Here is a 26,702-nt window from a genome sequence, read left to right as displayed (position 1 = left end):
CCTTAAAATTCGTCTATGACCAATGAAATTTCAGCTCGAGAGTTTTTCTGTTGATTGGTTCCTGTCTGGATATCAATATATGAGAGGTTGCCTGCAAGTTAAGCTTGAATTTCCTATGGAATTACGGCTTGGTTTCTTTGAGGGGAGCTGTTGCGTCTAGGTCCTAGGGACAACTTCATTATGTCCGCAATTTGCGGCTATCGTACATTGATTGATTGGTTTGACCTTTGGATCTGGCTTTGAGACAACGCCCGCAAGCCCGTAGATGGGGACTGTGGTGGTGGTGCGTGCGCGGTAGAAATAATAAATTCATTTGTGACATTCTTGCAGTCTGTTCAGTTATCCTCCTTCAAGCCACACATGTCCGTGTGTAGGACAACGTCGAACGAGTACCAGAACTTCCAATACATGCTTGACTTGTCCCAGTCGAAGGAGCCGTCTTCGCAAAAGACAGGTCCCTCGCCTACAATGTCGCCCGTGAACCAACTGAGAATGGGGATCGAACGCAGGATGCGCTCGGTCATCGTTGGCTGCGGGGGGAGCGCCTCGGCTAGTGGGCGGAGTTTTGTGCGGCGTACCGTTGGGATGTGCGTCATGAATTCACTGTCGGGGACGGGCGCTTCGTGGGCCGGGCGGCGCTGCTGGACGGCGCCTCGGTCTGTGCCGGATGCGCCTGTTGTCCAGGTCGAGGAGGACGCACCCTGCTGGAAGGAGGATTGGGCAGATGCGGTGGCGAACATTGCGGTGGATGAGGTTACAGTGGATGTGATTGTCTCTTCTGTTTCGGCGATTGTCGAGGAGTCGTTGGAGTGGCCTTCGTCCTCCGGGAGGTCGGGGACGCTGGAGAGGTTGTTCATAGCGAAGGACCGGGGTAGGGTCATGCGCTCCTGGTCCTTGCTCGGGTTGGACAGGAATGCGGTTGAGTGGGAGGTAGTCAGAGTGCGCGCGGCTTTGCTGTGTCGCCTGCTTGCGGCCGAGTTTGCAGGGATGGGGGCGTCCTCGGCCGGGCCGTGGCCATTGTACAGTTCACAGTAGACCAGGTGGCCGTCGACTTCCTGTGGCGAGTAGAAACATGCGCGATCTGCAGACTGGGTCGAGTCGTAGGTGACCTTAATCCAGTGGTAACCACCAGCGTAGCGCTTTGACTTGCGGTTCGCATCAGCTGACAGGTTGCGAATCACGACGTCGCCGCCGCTCAGTAGCTGGGTGTAATGGCTTGATGCGTTCGGGTCGGTGCGAGGGTAATCTTCGCAAATCATGCCTTGAGAGATGCGCTCATATTTATCGATGACTTTCCACTCGTTGTCCTTGCTTTTGTATCCGTACAGTATGCACTCGGTCGCGACGAGCTCCTTCTGCTTGCGTGGATTATCGAGGCTGGATGATGATGCTGACTTTGGCAAGCCATGTGTCTTCTCTTCATCCTGTTGCTGTTGTGAGAATAACCGTCCGAATTCGGCGACATTGGGGTTCTCTCGCTTTGCAGGTGTTCCAGTTCGTGTTCGTGAGCGGGCATTATCGTATCGAGCATTTCTTCTTTTTCCGAAGGGTCCTGATTCTTCTGCTGGTCGTCGGGGATTGCGAGATTCACTGGAAGCGAGTCAGTCATAGCTATAGAGGAGCTGCAGGAGCTATTGGCGTACTCTTTGTAAACATATCCCCAAGGGAGAAGGTTGCCCTTTTCATCTCTGGCGCGCTCCTCTGGTGGGACTGCGTGGTATTCCATTGCAAGTACCAAGACAGGAGATGGTAAAGAAAGGGGAGTGATGAAAAATAGAGAGCGAGATGAAAGCTTGCAGGTCAAACAAGTACCGGAGCAAAAGTTTTGGGAACTTTTGATAAACATTGGTTCGCCGGACTACGGTCACGTGAGCTTCTACAAAAAATCAAGTAGATCAATTGTTTTTGATTTTGTCTGCTTGTCTTATTTGTCAATTTTGTCTAATCATTTTGTGTGATTCAATTGACGGTTTAAGGAGGGTTCGGTTTGGATATACATTCTACATTTTCTTTGTGCTCGATCCACACAATGGCGATCACTATATGCAACTCGGATACATTCATGCAATGCCTTGACTAATTTTGATGTAAGAATGTTATGTGTCCAGCATCTTCTTCCAAACCGCATTTTGTTGCAAAATCTCCTACTTCCTCCCTTCGTTGGCGGACATGCTCCACAAACTGACCGAGAGGACAAGAGCCCCCAGGACCTGACTTGCAGAAAGGAAGTGATATGATCCCGTCATTGATTCTGGTTCGAACAAATGGCTCAATATATTCTGAGCAAGACAATCGTTCAAGTGTGACCCGGGCACCCATGGGCAGAATAGAAGAACTGCGCCAGGCACGGTCTGCTACTAGATGGGTAGTTGGAAGGGCCTTGTCGCCGGTAAATATCCCCAGTGCTGTAAGGAACGGTCCAATATCACCATCATGTACACTGGGTTAGAATTAGCACTGCTTGTTCTCTTTGATTTGTGGCAGGTTGAGTATTGTGGCTTCACTTACAAGCTCAAGAACACATTTCCAGCTACCGGTCCATTATGCAGCAATCCGGCCGTCGCATTCAGCCATAACCATCCCATTGCACCAGCGTATGGATTACCCGGTCCAGCGCGATAATAGAGGAATATGTCGCGGGCATATTCGAAGTTGTCCCAATCTTGCTCAGTAAATACTTCGCACCACGGACTCGATCCTCGCACCATGATCTCGAACCCACACATCTCCTGCATACTGTACACCTCCACGTTGGATAGCATTTTCAGTCCAGAATTCCCCTCGTTGAGCAATCGTTCTGCGATGGCAGGAATATATGTATTTTGGAACCGAGCAAGCATCTCTATGCCATTGTCGTGGCCACGGATGGTATCTTGGAGATAATTGAGGCATGTATCACCCGGAGTCAGAGTGTCCGCGCCTCTATCAAACTCCTCGGGGATGATCTGAAGTTGTGCATGCTCTCGGCTCTCCCATGATAGGCCGAAAAAACCTGATGCGAAATAGCGAGCTGTCTCAATCACCCGGTTCGAGTCACTTGCCCACAGTCGGGTCTTAGTGTTGTCGCGGATTAGATGGCCATACCGTGTCCTGAATCTGACACCGGTTGTGAATGCACCCAGTGTTCCAGCGTAGGGGCCTGTGTTGGTCAACTGTCCAAAGTCGCTTTTGGTGTTGTTGCTGAAATAGGACCACTGGTTGAGAAATGAGAGTGAGCCATTGAGAGTCAGACCTGTCTCTTCTACCCGCTTCAGAAGTTTGAGATGACCTGTAATTTCCTATTGTTAGCTTGGGCGCGAATTGTTGTAGGGGTGACTTGCGGTTGCCAACAGCAGGTGTCGGGTATCTTTCGCCATGCCGTGATAGCTGATGACAGTTAACCGAAGGCTCTTTCTAAAAGTCAATGGTCTATGCAAGTCCTACCAAATGCACTTGACTGACTGAGCATTTTTCTGTTGTCAGATTTAATACCGCTCCTTCAGTGTACTCAAACCATGGGCCATTCCCTCCAAGGTGATGCAAAACACTCCATTCATTTGCGGCGTTGTTTTGGCTTTGGGCTTTGGACTGAAGTGGGTTGGGACAAGTTTTCAAACCTCCAGTATGATGAACCTGAGAATGAGGTTTCGGTACAAGACTTTCACGCGTTAGCGTAGATATATATTCACGATAAAAGAGTATATTCAGCACAACCGTGTAAAAAAACACTATTGTTCTCAACGGACCGCGAAAGAAAGGCATTCTTAGACCTGTCACAGAATTAAAACACTTTCTCCAAATTGGGTGATCAGAGCAGAGGTGAGAAGCCGCCCGCGAACGGGAGATTCCTTGTCAATCATGATTGTTTTGGACCCTAACGCCAAATTTCCTCACGATATCTACATCTACTGTTGCCAAATTATAATAATGAAGGGAGGCCTTTTGAGCACATGTTTTCTACACAGCATTGGCCTTTTGATGAATATAGTTTTTCAACGTTCATTCCGAGACGATAATATCAATGGGGTGTTGTTCGCTTACACCGCTTACATGCCGCTTGTTTACGGCCATCAGCTTTTTCTTCTCGAACGCCGGGCGCTTTCGCATATACTACCTAAGCGCATATGACCTATGGCAAATTGCTTACTTGCTTCCGGCTCAAATCTCGGTCTCGTTTAGACCCTTGCATTGCTTTCTGTAGCTCCACGCAGCATGACCCGTTCACCTTGTCACATTGAGGATGGTGCCTATGCAATGCACTGTACTACGTAACCATCATGGCGGATCCATTCTGGAGAATTTTGCCGAGCTTTCGATCTACACATGAAGCCCACAAATAGTTGGAAAAGTATAACTTTGATGGTTGTTCGGTCAAATTCTTATCTTCAGCAGTTGCTGCATGTCTCAGTTCAGGCAAGGGAAGACTCTTTCCAAGTAATTTTGAATGGTAAAATGTGGACTGGACCAAAACAACTACATCCATCTGGAAAGTGTGGCAATTACCACATGTCAGATTCAGGTAGTTGACTATGCTCTTCTGGCACTTCAGTCTCTCTATTTACATGTTTTTCGCTCGGTCATTTTCAACATTCTTCTGAGGTTCTCTTGAACCATCAGTTTTATAGCGGCTCGGAATTCTATAATACCTCAACTTTGGAAGAATTTCGATATTGTCTGTTTCCATACTTTTCAGACACTATACAAGATATATAACACATTCCTGCATTGCTAGGGACCCATGATCTTGCTTTAAGTTTCTTGAAGCTTGATTTCTTGCAATCTGCACTATGCAACCTGCAAAATGTCAAGTGATTTGAATCTTTCCAAAATAACTTTTCTTACAGCATACACCCGCAAGATTCTAGGAAGATATAAAGTTCTGTAAGACATAAGCCACAACGCAAGGTCTTCTAGCAAATGGTAACAACATCCATAGAGTCGGAGCTGCCTGCTTGCAATTGTACCCAGCGATTGGACTGGAATTCGCTGAAAATAACAGTATCCATGATGGTGAGAGTGGTGTAACCTTGGAAGCAAAATCGACCTATTTGTTTATGTGGATCTTTGCAAAGCCCTTCACAACAGCGTGGCTACTCGTCAGACCTATATCCATCCCGATCCGGCTAGCCTTGCTATCAGATTTGACTAAATCTTTACCTGGAGTTTATACTTCTACTTAAGAATTTTTGGATATGTTGGGCAATCCACACCGCTAATTAGTGAGAGAATAGCCCATCCAGAGTTCACTCGTGTGGATGAAACGTGGGGATTAGTGGCGCAGATATCCATACTTGATTTGGTACCTGATTAGTATAGAGTTGAAAAACGCGTCAATTTTCTCGTCTAGTGCTTTGTGCCATAGTCGAGAGCCCCGCTGGGCTGAACTTATTCAATTAGTAGAATTGACGGGAACCTATTGGCATCGAGAATCGGGCATTGTTAGTGCATGGAAGGAGGCATATGGGAGAATTGTGCCATAGGATGTCATTGTAGCATACGTATCTTGCTCTAACTGACCCATTAGTTAGTGAGTTCTGGCGAAGATCATGAGACCTTACCTTCGTTGTCTAATTCCTATAAAGTCCCCTGTTCTCTCTACACTTAGTGCCAATAATTCGCTTTCATATGCGCAATTTATCAAGCTGAGTGTGAAACGGCGAAGAAAAAGACTATGAATGAACCAATCGCCATAATTGGAACGGCTTGTCGACTTCCAGGCTCAGCAACTAGTCCCTTCAAGCTGTGGGACCTGCTACGAGAACCCAAAGATGTCGTCCGCGACTTTCCCCCAGACCGGCTCAACCTTTCCAACTTTTACAGCAAAGATGGCGAATCCCACGGAAATACAGATGTACATCGGCGGTCATACCTACTACAAGAAGATATTAGACGGTTCGATGCTGCATTTTTCCACATAAACCCCAAAGAAGCCGCAGGCATGGACCCTCAACACCGAATTGTGCTGGAAACGGTTTATGAGGCCCTCGAAGCAGCAGGTCTGCCACTTAACGACGTGGAAGGCTCACAAACCTCCGTACACGTCGGTGTAATGACCGATGATTACTACACTATTCAAGCCCGAGACCCAGACACTATGGATAGTCATGCTGCCACCGGGCTATCCCGCAGCATTTTGTCGAACCGTGTCTCTTACGCTTTTGATCTCAAAGGTCCCTCGATGACAATCGACACCGCCTGCTCAAGCTCCCTTGTTGCCCTCCACTTGGCGGTTCAAGGACTCCGAAGCGGCGAGGCCACACAAGCTATCGTAGCTGGTGTTAATTTAATCCTCGATCCGCATTGGTTTATCACCGAGTCTTCGCTTCACATGCTCTCGCCGGATTCTCGCTCGCGCATGTGGGACAAAAACGCGAACGGCTATGCCCGAGGGGATGGATGCACAGCCGTGGTTCTCAAAACTCTTAGCAAAGCGATCGAACATGGTGACCCCATTGAATGTATAATTCGAGCAACTGGCGTTAATTCCGACGGCGCTACCAGCGGTGTCACGATGCCAAGCTCAGTCTCACAGGCTGCCCTGATTAGACAGACATATCAGAATGCGGGCCTGGATCCTGTTAGAGATCGATGCCAGTTCTTCGAATGCCATGGCACGGGAACCCAAGCTGGTGATCCAGTGGAGGCTCGCGCCATTCGAGATGCATTCTTTCCAGACAGTCTCCCGATAACAGAGGATGTTCCTTTATACTGTGGCTCAATCAAAACTATAGTGGGCCACACTGAAGGTTGTGCTGGACTGGCGGGTCTTCTCAAAGCATCTCTGGCGATTCAGCACAGTATCATCCCTCCTAATATGCATTTCGATGAGCTCAATCCAACTGTAAAGCCATTCTACACCAACCTCTGTGTGCCAAAAACGGCAACCCCTTGGCCTGATACTGGAGACATACCTCGCAGGGCAAGTATCAACAGCTTTGGCTTTGGTGGCACCAATGCCCATGCCATTATCGAAAGCTTTGATTCAAAAAATCAGATAGAAACTCGTTTATCATGCTCTATTGGACCCTTCGTCGTTTCAGCAAAAAGTCGCTCTTCTTTGGTCAACTCACTCAAGGGAATCCTGGACTATATTCATGACAATCCTTCCGTGGATTTGAATGCATTGGGCTATGTTCTGCAATCTAAGCGGAGTGAATTCTCGCACCGCATTGCCATTCCGGCATCCAAAGATCGCAATGCTCTCGCGGAGAAACTTGAGGAACAAGTACGCACCGCGGCAAACTCACCCGTTGATGTCTTCTTTGGTGTAAGGAAGTTGACTAGTTTGGAAGGCGAGAACCCTCCAGGAATTCTTGGTATATTTACTGGACAGGTAAGTAAATTTCTTGTCCCTTGGGTTTGTCGAGATATATTATCACGATGAGACTAACAGTAAAATTCATAGGGAGCCCAAGCAGCTCAAATGGGCAAAGAGTTGTTGGAAAGCTGCCAAATCTTCCGCGATTCCATCAAGATGTGTGAAAACACACTGGAATCTCTGCCCGAGCCTCCAGCCTGGTCACTTCACCAAGAATTAATCAGATCCAAGGAAGAGTCACGTATTTCCGAAGCAATGATCTCTCAACCACTCTGTACCGCTGTCCAGATTGCACTGGTAGATCTCTTACGAGCGTCAGGCATCCATTTTTCGGCTGTTGTCGGTCATTCATCAGGTGAAATCGGTGCTGCGTACGCTGCCGGAATCTTGAATTTGAGTGATGCTATCAGCATTGCATATTATAGAGGTTACGTTGCGAACCTCGCCGAGGGACCAGTCGGCGGAAAAGGCGGAATGATAGCAGTTGCTATGTCATTCCGTAATGCCACCGCATTTTGCTCCGAGCCCCGATTTGCTGGGAGAGTCAATGTGGCAGCTAGTAATGCCCCATCTAGTGTCACGCTTTCTGGTGATCTTGATGCTATCAAGGAGATCAAAGTCCATCTGGAGGGAAAACAAATCCAAGGCCGGGAGCTCAAGGTTGATACAGCATATCACTCCCATCACATGCTGCGCTGCTCAGAACAGTATCTTAAGTATCTTAAAAAACTCGACATCCAGCTACAAAGGCCCACCAAAAGCAGCTGCACCTGGATGTCCAGTGTGTATCATAGCACAGATATGATGCAGCGAAATCTTCATGAGCTTGGGCTTGATGGCTCATACTGGGTTGAAAACATGGTACAGCCTGTGCTATTCTCAGAGGCTGTGGAATATGCGGTGAAAAAGACAAACGTCCCCTTCGGTCTCGCTCTCGAGGTCGGACCCCATCCAGCCCTCAAAGGTCCAGTCAGCCAGATTTTGAAGTCTCTCAGCGTAGAGTTCTTGCCGTATGCAGGTTGCCTGGACCGCAATATAAGTAGTGCAGAAAATATGTCAGCAGCCATCGGACTGGTCTGGAGCTACCTTGGAAACTCCGCTGTCGATTTCGATGGTTGGAGGAAAGCATTCGGGATGGCCGCTCACTATTCGATGATGAAGGATCTGCCCTCTTATCCCTGGGACCATGAACATGTTTATTGGCGAGAGTCCCGTATTTCATACAATTATCGACTGGCAAACAACCCGACCAACAGTCTTCTTGGCCGCATGCGGGAGGACCTTCCAACTGAGAAAACATGGCGAAATATCTTGAAGCTCAGTGAGATCCCCTGGGTTAGGGGACATACCTTCCAGGGTCAGGTCTTGTTCCCTGCTGCTGGATATATTACTCTAGCCACGGAAGCATCCAAGATGTTTGCACAAGGTCGACTATTGAAGCTGCTGGATATCCGAGATGTAGAGATCCCAAAACCATTGATTATTGGGGAAGATCAAGGTGTCGAGCTTCTCTTCAGCATTAAGAGTAGGGTCACGCCTGTCAGCGTCCCAGACGGATCTATTCTGGAGACAGAATTCGTTGCAACAAGTTGCGCAGATGAGCGCAACCCAGTGCAAACGTGTACTGGACGTCTTTTCATCCATCTCGGTGTGCCAGAATTGGGATATTTGCCAACAAATCCCATATCGCAGGCAGAGCTCACGCCACTAAGCACAGAAAGATTTCACCGCGCAGTCTCTGAGATGGGATTGGGATATACTGGTTCCTTCCGTGCCTTGACTTCGATGACCAGGTCATGGGGACATGCAAAAGCGACGGCCTCATGGGCCGAGAAAGAGCTTCAAATTGGTTGTGCTCTGCACCCAGCTATCATGGATGTCGGATTCCAAGCAGGATTGGCAACCTTTGTCTCAACCGCTGAGAGAGCAATGGGAAGCCCATATCTTCCAGTCGGCATTAAACGCGTTATACTAGACCCCAATCAGAACTATGACAGCATACCTGGAGCGACAACCATCGAAGTTGAAGCACTGATGGCTGAATCTAACAGAAGCACGGTGAATGTCGACATCAATTTTTGTATCAATACGGCCATTGGAAATGGTGGTTTCCAGGTTGATGGACTGATTCTGAAAGCCATTGCAGAGCCAGAGCCATCAGCTGACCGAAACCTGTTTGTGAAAACCGTTTGGGATGTTGATACCACATATGAAATGACAACACCATCTGTGGCAGATCTTTCCCATAGGGTATCGACAGACATGTCCGATATATACGAAAGAATCACTCTGTATTATATGCAATATCTGATACGCGAAGTTAGCCCGAAAGAGCTAGAATCGGCAAAGTGGCACCATCGGGAATTGGCTCGATACATCAACACCACAGTTGCAGCCATCCGGGAAGGAGGCTGTTCGACACTACCAAAAGAGTGGCTAAAAGACAACCAAGAGATCATCGGGGAAATGCAAAGACTTCACTCTCATGATATTGACGTTGTCATGCTGACCGCAGTTGGCAAAAATTTGCCTTCCGTGGTCCGAGGGCAGTCTGAAATGATGGAGCACATGTTACAAGATGATTTGCTCAGCAGGCTCTACAAAGAAAGCGAAGGGTTGAAAGCATGCAATAATTATGTGGCTGATATAATGCGGCAAATCAGTCACAAGCACCCCAATATGAACATCCTCGAGATTGGTGCAGGAACAGGTGGTACGACTCTGAGTGTCTTGGATACCCTTGATAGTGCATACTATTCCTATGTGTGCACTGACATATCCGCAAGCTTTTTCAGTGGACTGGGCGACAAGCTGCCCGTGAAACACAAGCCCAAGGTTGAGTTCAAAGTTCTCAATGCGGAAAGCCCACCTTCTGAGCAAGGCTTCACTGGGGGTACCTATGATGTTGTCATCGCAGCCAACGTCCTACATGCTACTCGGAAGCTTTCAGAGACGGTCAAAAATGCACGCGAATTATTGCGACCTGGAGGCTATCTGATTGCAGTTGAAGTCACAGGCAAAATGCTTCGTGAAACAGGTCTCATGGGAGCTTTGGAAGGCTGGTGGCTCGGTGCGGCGGAGGGAAGAGCGAATGGTCCTGGTATTGGTGCCCGAGAATGGGATAATCTACTCCAAGAGAATGGTTTCTCTGGCATTGAGTGCATTGCGTACGACCACCCGGATGTTTCGAGACACAGCTGCTCTGTCTTTGCAGCACAAGCTGCAGATGATCGATTTGATGTCCTGCGAGATCCTCTTGCATTCACCGACTTGATTCCAGAAAGCCCTATCCTTATCGTAGGTGGGAAAACCTTGGAAATCTGCAAGTTGGTCCAGCAAGCAAATAAGATGCTGCGCCGCTGGTCGTCACAAATTACTATCTGTGGTTCCGTTGAAGAACTTGAGCCAAACCTCATTTTGCCAGAGACGTTTATACTTTACCTCTCAGATCTCGATAAGCCATTTTTCTCTGAACCTCTCACCACTCAAAGACTCGAGAATTTGCAGGAAATGTTGGTAGCAGCGAAAAATATTCTTTGGGTGACGCGCGGACGGCTTCTCGACGACCCTCATGCCAACATGATGGTTGGCGTAGGTCGCGCATTGTCCGTTGAACTGCCCCATGTGAACATTCATTATCTGGATTTCGACCAACTGGAGCCATTGAAGGTTGAGCCGATCGTGTGCCAAGCTCTTCGAATGGCGTTCACGTTGTCGTCTGAGAGCAATACCCAGGATTTGCTCTGGGCCCAAGAGCCAGAAATCGTGATGAGAAAAGGCCAAATCATGATACCTCGCATTCTTCAGGACCACGCGGCCAACGAGACTCTCAACGCCACCCGCCGCCAAGTCAAGAGGGCTATCGGTCCCGATGAGAGAATCGAGATTTACCATGACGCCACTGCAGCTGGTACAATCTTGACCAAAGGCGGCGAGCTTGAGGTCATTATAAATCACGTGGAAATCGAAGTCGATATGTCTTTGGCATTGCATGTTGATGATGAAGCTCCTTGCTTTGTACTGTTCGGCCACTTGCAAGGCTCTGCGGCTAGCGTCTATGCCTTGTCAGAAATTGACGCGTCGACTGTGGCTGTCCATGAGAACGCTGTCTTTCAGCCTCCGACGTCTGATATCACCGACACCAAAACACTCCTCGGGGTAGCTTCCTCACTGATTGCATCCTGCGCACTATCGAGCGTGAGTGGCAGGGGAACCACCCTGGTATTTGGAGCATCTCAAAACATCGAAGAAGGAATTTGGAATGTGGCGAACCGGAAAAGACTCAAAGTGTTGTTTATTAACGTCACCACCACTCAGAAGATTGAGCGACCAGGTTGGTTGAATCTGCACCCACATGCAGCGCACCGTTGTGTCAAAAGCTCGATACCACAAGATGCATCTACTCTGCTCAGCTTATCCAATGATGGATTAGGGATCATTCTGGAGTCCCTGCCCAAGCATTGTACCTTCCAGACTTTTGATCCAGTCACCATTTACCAAAGACCTATTATGAACGCCCTTGAAGAAGCCTACTATCTGCATGACGCCTCCGCTGCATCATTTAAAGACTCATTGGATGGTCAAATTATCAGAATCCAAGAAGCAATCCAAACGCTTCCAGTATCCAGAGCCCGTCTCTCGGCTGTGTTGGACTGGAGACGGGAAGGGCTTGTAGATGCTGTCGTTCCACCCCTAGAAGCACGAAATTTTTTCTCTTCGACGAAGACCTATTTCCTAGTAGGTATGGCAGGTGAACTTGGTCAGTCACTTTGCCGCTTTATGGTTCGAGGAGGCGCTAGATACATCGTTCTGGGCAGCCGCAACCCTACCAAAGACCCGCATTGGCTTCAGCCACTCAGGGCGAATGGTGCTGATATTCGAATCGTCAAAGTGGATGTGACAGATTTACCACAGCTACAAGAGACAGTTGCGCTGATACGGAAAACAATGCCCGAGATTGGAGGTGTCGCGAATGCTGCTCTTGTCTTTGAGGCCGGAATCTTCGCCAATTTCTCTGCCGAAAATGTTACAAAACAGCTCAGGCCAAAGGTTGATGGTTCGCTCAACATGGATGAAGTTTTCAAAAACGACAACCTTGAGTTCTTTTTGACATTTGGCTCTCTGGCCACCGTATGTGGAAACCCTGGCCAGGCCATGTACCATGCGGGCAATCTATTTATGGCAAGTTTGATGGAACAGCGGAGGCGTCGCGGTCAGGCAGCCTCTATATTAAACTTCGGCTTGCTGGTGGACGTCGGATATGTAGCAAGGAAAGATCGTGACGATGGCTCAGACATTGAAGGAACTCTTCGTTCGTTGCTGCTGACCCCTCTGTCCGAAGCAGAGTTTCACCAGGTCGTTATGCGGGGTATCATCTCAGGTCGGCCAGGATCACAGACTGGAGAGGTCGTTATGGGAATGGAACCTTACATTGATGATGGCAACATGAAGGCGCGACCACCATGGGTAGAAAAGGCATTCTTCTCTCATATGATACGCAAACCCGTTGCCTCCGACAGCGCCAGCTCTGTGCCTTCGGTGTCATCATCAATGCAGCACTTACGAGAAGAGCTGGAAAGCGTTGAAAGCCTCCCTGAGGCAATAAAAGCTGTGCAAAAAATGTTTTACAAAAAGATCGAGATGATGATTATGGTGCCGAAATCTTCAGTTGACCTGCAGTCTCCAATGGTAGATTTGGGACTTGACTCTTTGCACGCCATCGAGATCCGCAATTGGTTACGCAAAGATATGCACGTTGAGTTCCCTCTCCTCAGAATTCTTGGCTCAGAACCACTTTCTGCTATCTACACAAGTGTTGCAGAATCATATATGAACGCCAGAAAGAATGGAAACCAAGACGCCGTATCAGCTGTTCAATCTGGTAGTCAATCTCTGGCGATTAAGCCCCATTTACCGCCAGCATTCAGAATGCAACAGGCCCAGATCAGTGAGGAAGGTCAGCTATTGTCGCCACAAACATCCAATTCAGGTTCTCAACTACCTTCTGAAGACGAGCCGCCGTCGCTTGACAGTGATTCCATCACTGAATCATCAATTTCTGTAGCCTCAGTTAGAAAGTCAGACGCTGATATCCAACTTCCTGACCTGGAAAAAGCACGTTTTCTTTTGAAATATTCCCGCACCCAGCGCTTATCATACGCGCAATTGGGAATCCACTTCTTGCACACGTTCTTGGATGATCCAACCAATTTCAATGTTACCACCCAATACACGATCCGTGGACATTTGAACCCAAGAAGACTAGCTCGAGCAATCGAAAAGGTTCTAGGTCACCATGAAATCTACCAAACTGCTTTCTCTATTGATGCTGGCGACCCAGAGGTCAAGCAGCAGGTTGCTAGCAATGTTGAATTGAACCGGCTCACTCAGGTTAGCTCCACAAAAGAAGAGGCGGAGCACGATATTCGTCTCGCCTTTGAAAAGGTTGCCAACTCTACATATCGACTTGATGTCGCAGAGTCCTTCCGTGCCGTTCTTATCTCACACGGTCAGGACTTGCACACCGTGGTCTTTGGATTCCATCTGATTTCCAGCGATGCTTTTAGCTTTAGCATTTTCCTTCGTGATATTGATCTTGCATATCAGATGCTACCACTTTCGCCAAACCCAGGGTCATTCTTGACCTTTGCCAAGCATCAATATGAAGATGTAGTCACTGGAAAACTCGAGAGGGCCATTCAATACTGGAAAGATCAACTCAGTCCGCTTCCAGCTGATCTCCCATTGCTGCCATTTGCACATGGAAAGAGCAGACAGCCGCGCCGGGTGTATAGAAACCACATTACCGCCAATGAGCTGGATCCCGACTTGGTCGCTAAGGTCAAAACGTTGAGCCAAAAGTGCGGAGCGACTTCAATGCAGTTCTACTTGACAGTGTTCCAGGCTCTATTGGCAAATCTTACTCAGTCTGAAGATATTTGCATTGGGGTTACAGACAATGGACGCGGCCAAAGTGGCCAATACGCGGATGCTGTTGGCCATTTTGCGAACATTCTGCCCATGAGGTTTCATACGCGTCGTGATGTGAGTTTTGGCGAGCTCGTAAAAGGTACTTCGAATACTGTGTTGCGCGCGTTCGACAACGCTCTAGTTCCATTCGACGTGCTACTGGAGAGGCTCGGCATTGGCAGATCGTCTTCGAGTACACCACTTTTCCAAGTTGCATTCAACTATCGAGTGGGTGACATCCTGCGAAGACCTTTGGGAAATTGCGTTATGACCATGCAGAAATATACAGATGTCAAAACTCCATATGACTTGACCATCAATATTACGCAGACTGGCACAGGAAGCCAGTCAGTGGAGTGCATCACAGCTGACAGCTTGTACTCCTTTGAGGACACCGAGAATATCTTGGGCATCTTCAGTAGCATAGTGGAGAGTGTCACTCAAGACCCATCGGCCAGAGTCGAAGAGTGCAAGATGTTCAATCCTGCGCAGGTGGAAAAGGCCATTGAACTTGGAAGAGGTCCAAATGTGGACTACGAGTGGCCCAAGACGCTACCCGAAAGGTTCAATGAGGTTGTTGCTGCGTTTCCCGACTCAGTGGCAATCAAAGACGCTCACGAGTCATTGACATATAATGAACTCTCTCGCCGGGTTATGTTTTATATCTCCACACTACTGGTGAGAGGTCTTGAGTCTGGGAGTCGTGTCGCAGTGATGTGTGAGCCAGGTGTTGACATGTACGCAATGATGCTTGCAAACCTATTCATTGGCGCCGTCCACGTACCTTTGGACACCAGCCTGCCAGCTGCACGATTACAGGCCATGATCACTGCCTGTAAGCCAGATCTCATAGTGTTCCACGATGCAAAAAGTCAGGCCACAGGACAATGTTGCGGTGAACTTGAGATTTCGATGCTTAACTTGGGGAAGGTCCCTGGTCTTTCTCAAGGTCACAGTGCTCCAGGTTCTGTTCATATCCCAGCTACTGAGGGCAGCTTCATCCTCTTCACAAGTGGCTCAACCGGAACGCCTAAGGGTATTTGCCTAGGCCAACATGGTATCATGAACTACGCTGCCTCAAAGAGATCAGCTTTAGGTCTAGGTCAACTCAAGATTCTGCAGCAAACTTCCACTGGCTTTGACATGGCCATCGCGCAGGCATTCAATGCTTTTGTTAATGGGGGAACTCTCGTGGTTACGCCTTTGCAGTCTCGGGGTGACCCTAGTATGATTTCTCAAATCATGCTTGACGAAGAAATCGAGTTCACCCTTGCGACACCCTCTGAGTATCTCATGCTTGCCAACTTCGCCGCAGACACATTACGAAAATGTACTTCGTGGCGCCATGCTTGTTCTGGAGGCGAGGCAATTACAGAGGGACTCGTTCACAACTTGCGACGTCTTGATCTTCCCAATCTCATATTGACTGATTGCTATGGTCCCACTGAAATATCCTGTGCAGCCACCTTCCAAAGTATTCCACTTGATGATGATCTCCCAAGCTCAATTGGGAGGTCCATTCCAAACACTGCCATATACATCCTCAATGAGAGTGATAGCACTCCACTGCCCCCGAAAATCCCTGGTGAGATATGCATTGGAGGTATTGGAGTCTCGCAGGGGTATCTGGATCCTGCTTTGAATGTGAACAAGTTTGTTACTAACCCATTCGCGACACCCGAATATATGTCCAAGGGGTGGTACATGATGTACAAGACGGGCGATCGGGGTATTCTTCAACCAGATGGGTCTCTCAAATTCCTGGGTCGAACTGATGGGGGTGGTATGGTGATTAAGCTGAGAGGTCTCCGAATTGATCTGACTGAAGTGTCAGAAGCTATCCTAGCAGCAGACCCTGGTGGAAATCTCGCCGGTGCAGCTGTCACAGTTCGTGGCGATCCCCAATATCTTGTTTGCCACGTGGTGACGGCGAATGGGCGGAATCCAGAGCAAGCGGTTTTGGACGATATTCTTCGCCAAGTTGAACTGCCACGTTACATGATACCATCTGTCATTGTGCCATTGGAGCAGCTGCCATCAACGCCAAATGGAAAGGTCGACAGAAGGGCCTTGCAGAAGCTTCCTCTGCCATATTCGCCAGCTGATGGTGAAAAGCGACGATGGAATTTAACAGTTCCCCAAGGAGAACTGAGGGCTATATGGATAGATGTCCTAGGAGAGGCTGCCATGTCTAGCTCCATTGGCCCAGATTCTGATTTCTTCATGGTCGGTGGAAGTTCCCTACTACTTGTACACCTGCAGAATGCGATTCGTGAGCGAATTGGCGTCTCGTTGTCGCTCCAAGAGCTTTATCAATCTGCTACCCTACGAAGAATGGCAAATGCCATGCACAAGGAGCGCGGTCAACTTTCAGACGACAAGATTGATTGGGATGTCGAGACAGCCATTCCAACTTGGGTGTATGAAGCTGCAAGACAGTTCTTCCCGTCCACAGTACCATCCCAGAAACGTCAAGTGATACTTACTGGCTCAACAACTTTTCTCGGTGGTGAGATTCTTCGACAACTGATCGAAAACGTGAGAGTCTCAAAGGTTCACTGCATCTCAGTACTGGATGGCGAGCGAAAAAAACTTCCCTCAGAAGACAAGGGCAAACTTGTCATCTATGCTGGCAGCGTGCTAAGTCCGAATCTGGGTTTGTCGAAGGATGAAATCATTTTTCTTCAATCCAACGTAGATCAAATTATTCACGCAACAGTGCAGGGACATTGCATGAACAACTATACCACAGTCAAGCAAGCACTCTATGCTTCCACGCAATCCCTGATTGGACTCATTGCATTACCTAGAAAGATTCCTTTCCACCTCATTTCGGCACCACGGGTAACCCTTTTGTCAGGAAAAACTGAAGGACGGCCTGTCTCTATGCGGGACCATCAGCCACCATCGGATGGCTCCCAAGGCGTAACTGCCTCGAAATGGGCAAGCGAACGCTTCTTACAAAACGTCAATCAAGAATTGGATCTTCCGGTTGTAATCCATCGGCATTGCGCATTGATTGGCGAGCGAGCTCCAGCTGATGATGTGATGAACTCGGTGGTTCGCTTTTCGCTATTGACTCACAAAGTCCCCAATATTCCAGAAACCGAAGGCTTTTTCGACTTCAAGGACGTCGTGGAGGTGGCCTCTGAAATTGCGGGTGGGCCACTGGCAGTGCCTGGCCCAGTTCGCTTTCAGCATCACAGTAGTAATGTGCGAGTGCCATTTGGTCAGTTTGCACAGCGGCTGAGGGAGATGCACGGAGGAGAGTTTGAAGCGGTTGATCCAGTAGAATGGCTCAAGGCCTCTGCGGAGGTTGGCATGCAGGAGTTACTTGTGATTCATTTGCAAGCGAACATGGCGAGTGGACAGCCCATGCTGCTCCCGTATTTGGGCACATAGTGAATGCCGGTCGAAGGTTGGGGAAATGATGTGGTACTCTGGTTATAATCTTTTTAGCGGTCCCTTGAGCAGTTGATTTCTTGAGGGACATTGCTACTTCAGGCTTTCTTAAAGTGTCAATCCAGGTATAAAGAGCCCTTTCCCTCTTCTCCAGTATGCAAAGTGAAATTCATATGGAAATTCTCCAAAATGAGTACCCTTTTGGACTCTGCCTATGTAGACATGCTCGAGGAACGTTGAAAGTAGACAGTCGTTTCTTTGTTACCAATATTTCAACCACAAGTACAATGCGCTTGTATTCTCTTCCTCGGAGTCCCTGACTGGACAATGATAAGATGTATAAATCAAATTAGTCCATACATAGGTAGTTTTGCTTTTTTTTTATTCCACGTAAACACGTGCCTAGAATAGTCGCAAAAGCCGCACAAAATCGCAGGGTTAGAATCTCAACTGTTCTCATGAAATTATGTAATTGAACCAACGAAGCTTTGCTTTTTCTCATAGTTGGTACGGCTCCGGTGATCCAAGGCTATTTGCCAAAGTCTAGGATGTAGGCTTCATGAGAACAGCCTATGTATGCAGTACGACGGGGCATAACGGCCAATGTCCGGATGTATTTTTCGACCTAGTTGATGCCTGAAATTGATGCCTCATCCTAGACCGCCTCTACACCGCCTATACCATGTATTGTAAATGGGACTATTCCCATCTCCGTGCATTGCAAATGCGGCTATTCCCATCTTCATGTATTGTAAATGCAGCTATTCCCATTTCCATCCATCGCTGCGAAGCTATCCCCATCTTCGTCTATCTCCATGAAGCTATTCCCATCTCCATCCATCGCCGCGACGTCGAATAAATGCCTCCTTACATCGATATTGAACCTCACAAAGCCGAAATTCTTGAGCTTCTCCGTCAGGAAACCACTCATGAAGGTATTCGGACCATACTACTAGATAAATACCAGATCAAGATCAGCCGGACAGTTCTAAATGCCCGCCTTCAACGATGGCGCTCATTAGATTCGCAGTTACCTCTACGCACCACAAAGGCTACTATTCATGACCGTGTTTCTCAGCTCTTACCACGATATAATACCCAGGATATTCTTAGAATCCTCGATCAAGAAGGCACACCCTCTTCAGAACGGACTATACGTCGGATTCGGGCCGACCTTAGTATTCACCTACGACTCCCTCCCGAGGAGCGGCTCCAACAGCTTCATGAGATCGAAGGCATCCTCGCTAGTGAGTTTATTATTGGGGATATTGAAGATTTTGGGCGCCGTGCACTTCACCGTCATCTCCAGTCTATGGGTCATTTTTACACTGAGTAAGTCATTATACATTCACCACATTTACCCTCCTCTCTTACCTCTTTCCTAGGGCTCAAACTGAGATTGTGTACCACCTCCTCCGACCAGACGTTATCACAAGCCGACTCCCTGGCCAACGACGAGGGCGAATCAATTACATATCGCCAGGACCTAATGATGTATGGCATGTTGATGGGCATATGAAACTGGAACCCTTTGGATTTGAGATATATGCTGCTATCGATGGTTATTCCCGCTATATGGTATGGATTTATATTGGCGTCAGCGCTCGTACTGCGGTTAGCGTACTACGCCAAAGTCTGCTCGCTTTCACTAGCAATGGAGGATTTCAACCGAGGAAGTTCCGCTCCGATCGAGGCACAGAGACTACCCTTCTAGCAGATGCACATTATCGGCTTCGACAACTTGGAGATCCCTCGGTGCAGGTCCGGGACTGTTACATTTATGGCCGAAGTGTTGATAACCAGCGAATCGAAGCATGGTGGGGAATGTTATCAAGGGCAACCACGGGTCTATTTCATGTAAGTATAGTATCAGATCATCAGATCAGATTATCAGATATAATCATTATTTCTAATTATATCTTAATAGCATTATTTCCACGGTCTTCAACGCGAGAACCTCTTTTCTAAGGACTGTATCCCCGAGCAAGTCTCTCTTCTTGCGATTTATATGCCAATTCTTCGAGCACGAGTCCAAGCATTTGTTAATAATTGGAATACACATTATATTCCACGCCAGCCTCGTCGACCAGAGGGTATCTATGGAAGACCCGCGATTAACTACCACTATTCCGATAACCCTAACCTTCGCTGTGCAATCAACCTAGATGCCAACTCGGAGCAAGGCCAGCTATTCCAATCGCTACATCAATTTACACAAAGCTGGGATCCGGATGAGTATCTCCCACAGTCTACATCTACTTGGTGCCGACAGCAACTCGCAGAGATTGGGGAGCAGCTAATAGGACCGGGGAACCCGTTTAACCCTGAAGATCCGAATCCCCACCTTGTTGGGGACCCTCAACAGCCATATCGAGCGGTGTACGAAGCACTTCGGGTACGAGCGTTTGCACACTGGGACACTGGTCGAGATCCAATACTCGACGTTTGTGCTAAGCCAATTGGCGCTGCTAATTGGCGGCCTGATGTCTCGGAGGAGATATAATGTCTCGGTAGTAAGTGGTCGGTCATAATTATAACCCTCCCTATTAAACATAACTGCTTCTCACTTCTTATTTCTTATTTTCTATTATTCATTATTCATTATTCATTATGTCTGACATACCCCCTGCTGCTTTTGCTGCCTTTATCACTCAATGGCGGGAAATGAATCCAGTAACGCCTTCGCCAGCGACATCGACGCCAACACTAACACCGACATCACCAGCGACAGCGACAGCGAGCGCACCTCCCTCTTCGGCCCAGCTTACAAGCACACCATTATCTGCTCTCCAGGGCACAGCTAGTAGCACCAGGCTTGCGTACACTCAACGCCAGCGAGCTACTCAACAAGTAGAGCGGGATATTCCATTTGCTGTTGCGTTCTATCTTCGAGAAAGACCTGGAGAAACACGCTCGATTCCTGATTCGTCGGTGTTGATCTCCCTCCGCCCAACCTACTACATTGGTGCTATCGACTGGTTTGTCAGGAGAAAGCTACTATGTAGGCTACCTACGGCTACGAAGTTTCAAGCGCTGCCGACAGATGAATTCTTCCTCGCTGGGAAGATGACCAAGGCTGCTGGGGGCAAGCTTACTCCTCAATGGATCGAAGGCATTACGGATAACTTCGATGGCCAGGTAAAGGATCTTCTTGCAAGAATGCCGAACCAATCGGCAAGACTTCATGTGGTGATTGCGCGAGAAGCGCAAGAAGAAACTGCAATTGATAATTCGCAGGATTGCATTGTCGACCTAGAGTGTGTCTCGCTAAGTCCATCGCCCCTTACAATCCCTTCGCCACCCGCACCCGCAGTCGTGTGCAAGCGAGGTCGATCTCAGACGCAGGAGGCAGTCACTCCGCCACGTCGGAGCCAGCGGAGGAGGATTCGGAGGTGAATAATTGTGTGGTGGGAATGGCTTCAGCGCCAGGTTTGGGGGGTGTATAATGTTTTGTGTGGTGGGAATAGCCTCAGCGCCAGGTTTGGGGAGTGCATGATGTTTTGTGTGGTGGGAATAGCCTCAGCGCTAGGTTTGGGGGGTGTATGATGTTTTGTGTGTTGGGAATGGCCTCAGCGCCAGGTCTGCGGGTGAATGATATTTTACATAGTGCGAATAGCTTCAATTTCATTGCAATGCGACACTCTAAAACCTACAAAAATGCTGCCCTCTCATTAGACAGCCAGAATAGAGCAAACATAGGGAGTGGTTTAGGAATGGCCTCAACGCCAGATTTTCGGGGTGCATGCAATTTAGTATGGTGGGAATAGCTTCACATTATTGAACTTTGACACTGAGGCAATTTAGATACTTTGCTTAATAAGGCACCTGTCATAGTAATTCAGGTATTTTAATTTCTGCCGGTTTAAAATAAGGCACCAATGTGGCAGTTTCAGGCATCAACTAGGTCAAAAAATACATCCGGACATTGGCCGTTATGCCCCGTCGTATATGCAGTGTTATTTTAAACTGACCTGTGTTTGCACGAACAATTTACATCGAAACCTTGACTGTCAAAGTTTTGAGGCATTTCATTGGGTTTGGTTCTTAGATAGTACAAGCATTAGCAATCAAGTAGGTCTAATATGTTGTCTGCATAATCGTCATTTTTAATGCATTGAATTCAATTCACGACTGATGTCGAAGGTGCCCAAATCTTGCAGTAGCTATGCGGCCAATAAATAACCTTGGAAACAGACAAACATTATGAAAGTTGCATGGCTAATAGCCTGCCTCCTAGACACTTTTAGCCCTGTGCTCGTACTCCTTGTAGATACCGTCCAAGGGCCATCATGGGGAAGTAATGACGATAGTAGTCGTAGCCTAAATACATTTTATTCGGAAATCCAGTACCAGTATAGACTTTCTGTGGCCATGAAGACCCAATGTCTCTCTCTGGTCTCTGCGAGGAAACTAAAAACCGAACGCCGCGCTCGATAGCTTCATCCGCGACAGGGAGATGAGCCAATAACCCCATCAGTGCCCACGCAGTCTGTGAAGGCGTCGATTCTTGTCGTTGATAGTCGGCAGATTGATAGGATAGAAGCGACTCACCCCAGCCTCCATCGGTATTCTGCCTTGATTTCACCCATTGCAAAGCCGACTTCACCATCAGGCGCACTTGAGGATTGTCGACATAATACGCCAATCCGCAAAGTGCATGTCCCGTGCCATAGATGTAGTTGCATCCCCATCTGCCGAACCAAGATCCATCGGGCTCTTGGGTGGATGCAAGGTAATGCACGCCACGTGTACACGCTGCACTCAACTGAGGCATCAAGTGACTTGCGTGAAATTTCTCAGAGGAGCGTCTCATAATTAGACCGAAGGCTTCGATAATTCGTCCCGTGATATCAGCACAGGATGTATCACACATAGCATCCATGTCGCTGAATGGGATTTTGTTCAAAAACAGCTTGTCGTTCTCCACATCGAATGCAGCCCAGCCTCCATCCGGGTTCTGCATGCCGAGAATCCATGTTGCAGCAGCAATCACTGAGTTCGAGGCAATAGATTGGGCGTCGTGTTTGACTTGAGCCAGAAGCACGGCTGCCGTATCGTCCACGTCAGGATACCAGGTATTTTCATACTCGAAGCTGTATCCACCGGGGGCTAGCTGAGGGCGGGATATGCGCCAGTCTCCACGAGGCTCGAGCAACTGGTGGCTTTGGATCCAAGTGATCGATTTCTCAGTGGGTTTATTCTCTATTGCCATAGAATCGGAGAGTCCTATCGTCATCAAGGCGGTATCCCACACCGGAGAAGTACAGACTTGAATCCTCTTTCCCGACTTGTCTTCCCAGGCAGCTCTTTCCATCGCCTCCAGCCCAAGACGCACGGGCTCATCGTCCAGCTTGTAGCCCTCCAAACTGAATGCATATATGGCAGCATGCAGGGGAGGGAATATGCCACCGCAGTCCCCATTTTCTTCTTGGCGTTCCAGGATCCATTTCATGCACTGCCGTCGTGCATAAGATCTCACGAAGGGAATTGAGCGCAGTCCATTCAAGTGATAGAGAACTCTGTCCAAGAAACCAAATGCTAGTCCTGTGATTTCTCCCTTGGACATCATCTCCCAAAAAGAAGCGCTGAGCGGTACATTTTTGTTGGTGCAATCGAGCCAAAGCTCATCGAGATAGTCGTTTCGAGCGAACTTACCATTAGGAAGTGAATACACGGGTTGGTGGTGACATATAATCAGCAAAGGTGCGATAGTACCACGAGCCCAGGACGAGAAAGAATATATGTTGATTGGGCAAATAGAGGGCAAAAGCATCAGCTCCACTGGAAGCTGAGGTGCTGCGTCCCATGGAAAGAGGCCAAATGTAGCTAAATAGATACGAGTAAAGACACGAACAGCTGCAATACCACCTGCACCAAGTACGAATGCTCGGGCCCTCCTCATAACTGGGATGTGTTGGCTAGTCCCCAATATCTTGAGTGCGAGATAAGCTTCAGTTGTGGTTGAAACATCCCCTGGATACTCCGGTGCCAGACCCCAGGATCCATCTTGGTTCTGCTGAGAAAGTATGTGACGTGTGAAGACTGTTCTGTCGGTTGAAAGATCCAATCCCAGGGCCTGTCGAAGAAAGATATACTCTGAAGTGATGGTGACATTGCTGCGGACTTCTCCATTCCAATGACCGTCAGGGTGTTGCACCGCAACAGCATAATCATTCGAAAGCTTCAAGGCATGCTCCACTTGAGTTGCAAGGGAGGAACCATCATCGATAGGTGATCTCGGGGCCATGACGTGATCTGTTCAGACCTGTTGTTGAAATATAGGAAATCTCTGGGAAAGCGTTGAAGTGTGCTACCCCTTCATTTGACTTTATAATCGCATGAGATAACCAAATGTGTCAACCTCCAATGGGAAGTGGTGGAATGCTTGATATGCTGATATTCCCATGGCTGTAGAAAAAAAGCCACCAAATAAATAAATTTGCATAGTAATCTAATTTTGTATGGAACATGGCATGAAAGTGTTTGAAGCAGTCAGCCACTAGTTATTCTTTGCATGCATGGATGTAAGTATGCCTTGGCAAGAGCACGGAGTCCAGAACGGAAGGGAAGTATAGGCAAAAGAAAAGAAAGAGCCGTCAACTAGCAGACATCTTAATCGGACAGTTAGAAAAGTTGCACAGCATACATACATGTTCAACATCATATTCTATCCTAATCGAAAATCAACAATATCTGCTAGACACGACCATGTCTGAATTACTTGATGGCACCGAACAACAAAGCCTTTACATGGCCGCGATTGTGGCTACATTAGGCTTGGTGCTTATCATCGTCGAACTAAAATGGTATCAAATAAAGAGACTACGAAACCTCGAGCGACTCCGGGGCTGCGAAAAGCTACCGGATGAAAGCGATTGCTTTCCATCGGATTTTTTTGGTATCGCAAAAGCAATAGAATTTGCTTCGCATTTTCGAGCCCGTACCTCACTGCGGTACACGAACTCTTTATTCCAAAAATATGGCGAGACCTACTTGTCCAACATTCTCAGTTACCGAATGATCTTCACCTGCAATGCAGAAAACATTAAGCATATGCTGTCTACGTCGTTCATCAATTTCGACGCCGCCACACTACGAAAACCCGTATTTGAGCCTCTCACTCGTGGTATACTTGTCTCCGATGAACCTGAGTGGAAAGGTCATCGAAGGAGTATGCGCAGTCGGTTTTCTAACCTCCGTGAGATTATCGACTTCGGTGTTTGTGAGCGACACTTTCAGAGCTTTCGTCGACATGTGCCACCGAATGGTGGCATGTTTGATGCCCAAGAGTGTGCTTCGGCGCTTGTTTTGGATATTCAGACTATGTTTGCTCTTGGGGAGTCCATCGATGCCCTTAGTTTGACTCAATCGCGAGAAAAAAGGAGATTCCAGGAGGATCTGCTTTTCGCCGTGGGAAAAATCGTTTAGCATGGATTCCGCGGTCCTTTGCGTTATTTGTCTTCCAGAAAAACATTTCACCAGTCCTGTGAGAGAATTCGAAATTATGTGTCCATGACGCTCGAAAGCAAGGGTCGGATCAAGAGTTAACAAAAGAGTGAGTCTGAGGTCTCGCAATCGTTTAATCAGACAATGGATATTCTTTTAGCAAGTGACACTATGGCCACCACACTGTCGGGACTTTTCTACTCCCTAGCTAGAGATGAGCGTGTTGCTCGGAAGCTGCGAAAAAGTATTGTTGATACTATTGGGACATCTCCCCCGTCGTGGGAACAACTCGGGACGTTGCACTATGTTCGTTGGGTCCTCCAAGAAGGTAAATGTCATCACTTAGCCAGTCGCCAGCTCGTAACCACTTGCTAAAACTATGCTGAAACTATATTCCAAAGTTCTGAGACTTTTTCCACCAGCCGTCTTCAACACAAGGGTAGCAAACCAACATTGCACTTTGCCGAAGGGTGGCGGAGTCAGTGGCCATTCCCCAATTTTTCTCAGAAAAGGCGATATTGTAGTCTTTTCTTCATGGGCTAGTCATCGACTCGGGAAGCAGTTCGGTGAGCACCCAGAGGAGTTTCATCCGGAGCGATGGGAAAATCTGAGAGGCGAGATACCCGGTTATATACCGTTCAGCTCGGGACCAAGAGTTTGCCCTGGTCGTAAATTACTCTTTCAACTGTTGTGATAAAGGTTTTGACTGATTTATTTCACAGGGCATTATGCTATGACTGTGCTCACATATTTCGTGACTCGTGTGTTCCAGACTTACTCGACGATTTCAAACTACAATACTGAAGAATGGAAAGAAAGGATACTCATGACTCTGGAGAACGAGAACGGGGTGCTTGTTGGGCTGAATTAGACGTTAAGCCAAGTTAGACGTTAAGCCTTGGAACACAGCTAGAATGAAATAAGAAAGTCCAACTGAAAGCAATGTCAATTTTAAAACCAAGTATCGCACAATCTTCATCTTCGTGACCACGATCTACTCAAGCTTACAAATTCTACCAACCAAGTTAGTCAGCTTCAACAAAACAGCCTCGTCAACAAACCTTTCCGAACGGCTTCCTCAGCTCCGTAAAAACACTATCATATTTCCTCATTTCATAAGGTGCCGTGTTCAAAAGTACCTCCTTCCGCTTATTAGACCACCCCTTTACACTCCTCAAATGCTTCAGAGTGTGCACTACACCAGCCATCGGATCGAGGATCAAGCTGACATCCTTATTCGCAGGACTGAAGAATAGAGGGTCATGCACAGTGTCCCCTTCCAGTCTGTATTCTTCCTCTAGTGCGAGATGTTCCTGCTCGGGTGTTGTGTTGGTTGGGTCGTAGGGAGATTTGTGACGGCCTACTTCATCGTCTGTGCCTGATTGGCAGGTTTCTGAGTGTTCGGGGTTTAGGATGCATCTTTCAAGCAGTATCTCATTTTGGGGCTTGGATGCTTGAAGGTGACATGTTGTGCGGAGGGGATGGGGATGGGTTAGGATGGGGTGGGCGGTTGCTTGGAATGCCCGTCTCAAAGGGTTGAAGCTTCTCATTTCGTTTTACCAGCGAGGAGCGGACTTGCTATTTTCTT

The 26,702-nt window shown here is 47.9% G+C and overlaps 5 protein-coding genes across 5 annotated transcripts; 2 read left to right on the top strand and 3 right to left on the bottom strand.

The window, feature by feature from the left end:
- Window positions 1-335: 335 nt before the first annotated feature.
- Window positions 336-3,741, bottom strand: N7529_007531 (uncharacterized protein; the record flags this gene model as incomplete). Its single annotated transcript, XM_057243058.1, has 7 exons — window positions 336-1,590; window positions 1,644-1,710; window positions 2,187-2,214; window positions 2,263-2,440; window positions 2,509-3,268; window positions 3,317-3,389; window positions 3,424-3,741. The coding sequence occupies 7 exons, from the start codon at window positions 3,739-3,741 to the stop codon at window positions 336-338; spliced, it is 2,679 nt and encodes an 892-aa protein (XP_057094596.1).
- Window positions 3,742-5,650: 1,909 nt separating this feature from the next.
- Window positions 5,651-17,668, top strand: N7529_007530 (AMP-binding enzyme domain-containing protein; the record flags this gene model as incomplete). The annotated part of the gene is made up of 2 exons (XM_057243057.1): window positions 5,651-7,312; window positions 7,385-17,668. The coding sequence occupies 2 exons, from the start codon at window positions 5,651-5,653 to the stop codon at window positions 17,666-17,668; spliced, it is 11,946 nt and encodes a 3,981-aa protein (XP_057094595.1).
- A 4,243-nt stretch (window positions 17,669-21,911) lies between these two features.
- On the bottom strand, window positions 21,912-23,915 carry N7529_007529 (terpene cyclase/mutase family protein; the record flags this gene model as incomplete). The annotated part of the gene is made up of 1 exon (XM_057243056.1): window positions 21,912-23,915. One exon carries the CDS (start codon window positions 23,913-23,915, stop codon window positions 21,912-21,914), a length of 2,004 nt encoding a protein of 667 aa, XP_057094594.1.
- Window positions 23,916-24,376: 461 nt separating this feature from the next.
- N7529_007528 (uncharacterized protein) lies at window positions 24,377-25,096 on the top strand (the record flags this gene model as incomplete). The annotated part of the gene is made up of 1 exon (XM_057243055.1): window positions 24,377-25,096. One exon carries the CDS (start codon window positions 24,377-24,379, stop codon window positions 25,094-25,096), a length of 720 nt encoding a protein of 239 aa, XP_057094593.1.
- A 1,070-nt stretch (window positions 25,097-26,166) lies between these two features.
- N7529_007527 (uncharacterized protein) lies at window positions 26,167-26,664 on the bottom strand (the record flags this gene model as incomplete). The annotated part of the gene is made up of 1 exon (XM_057243054.1): window positions 26,167-26,664. One exon carries the CDS (start codon window positions 26,662-26,664, stop codon window positions 26,167-26,169), a length of 498 nt encoding a protein of 165 aa, XP_057094592.1.
- Window positions 26,665-26,702: the final 38 nt, after the last annotated feature.

This window comes from Penicillium soppii, assembly GCF_028829465.1.
Source record: "Penicillium soppii strain IBT 18220 chromosome Unknown utg000006l, whole genome shotgun sequence".
NCBI lineage: Eukaryota > Fungi > Ascomycota > Eurotiomycetes > Eurotiales > Aspergillaceae > Penicillium > Penicillium soppii.
Note: the sequence above shows the minus strand (reverse complement) of the source record. Positions and strands in the feature narration are given on the sequence as shown.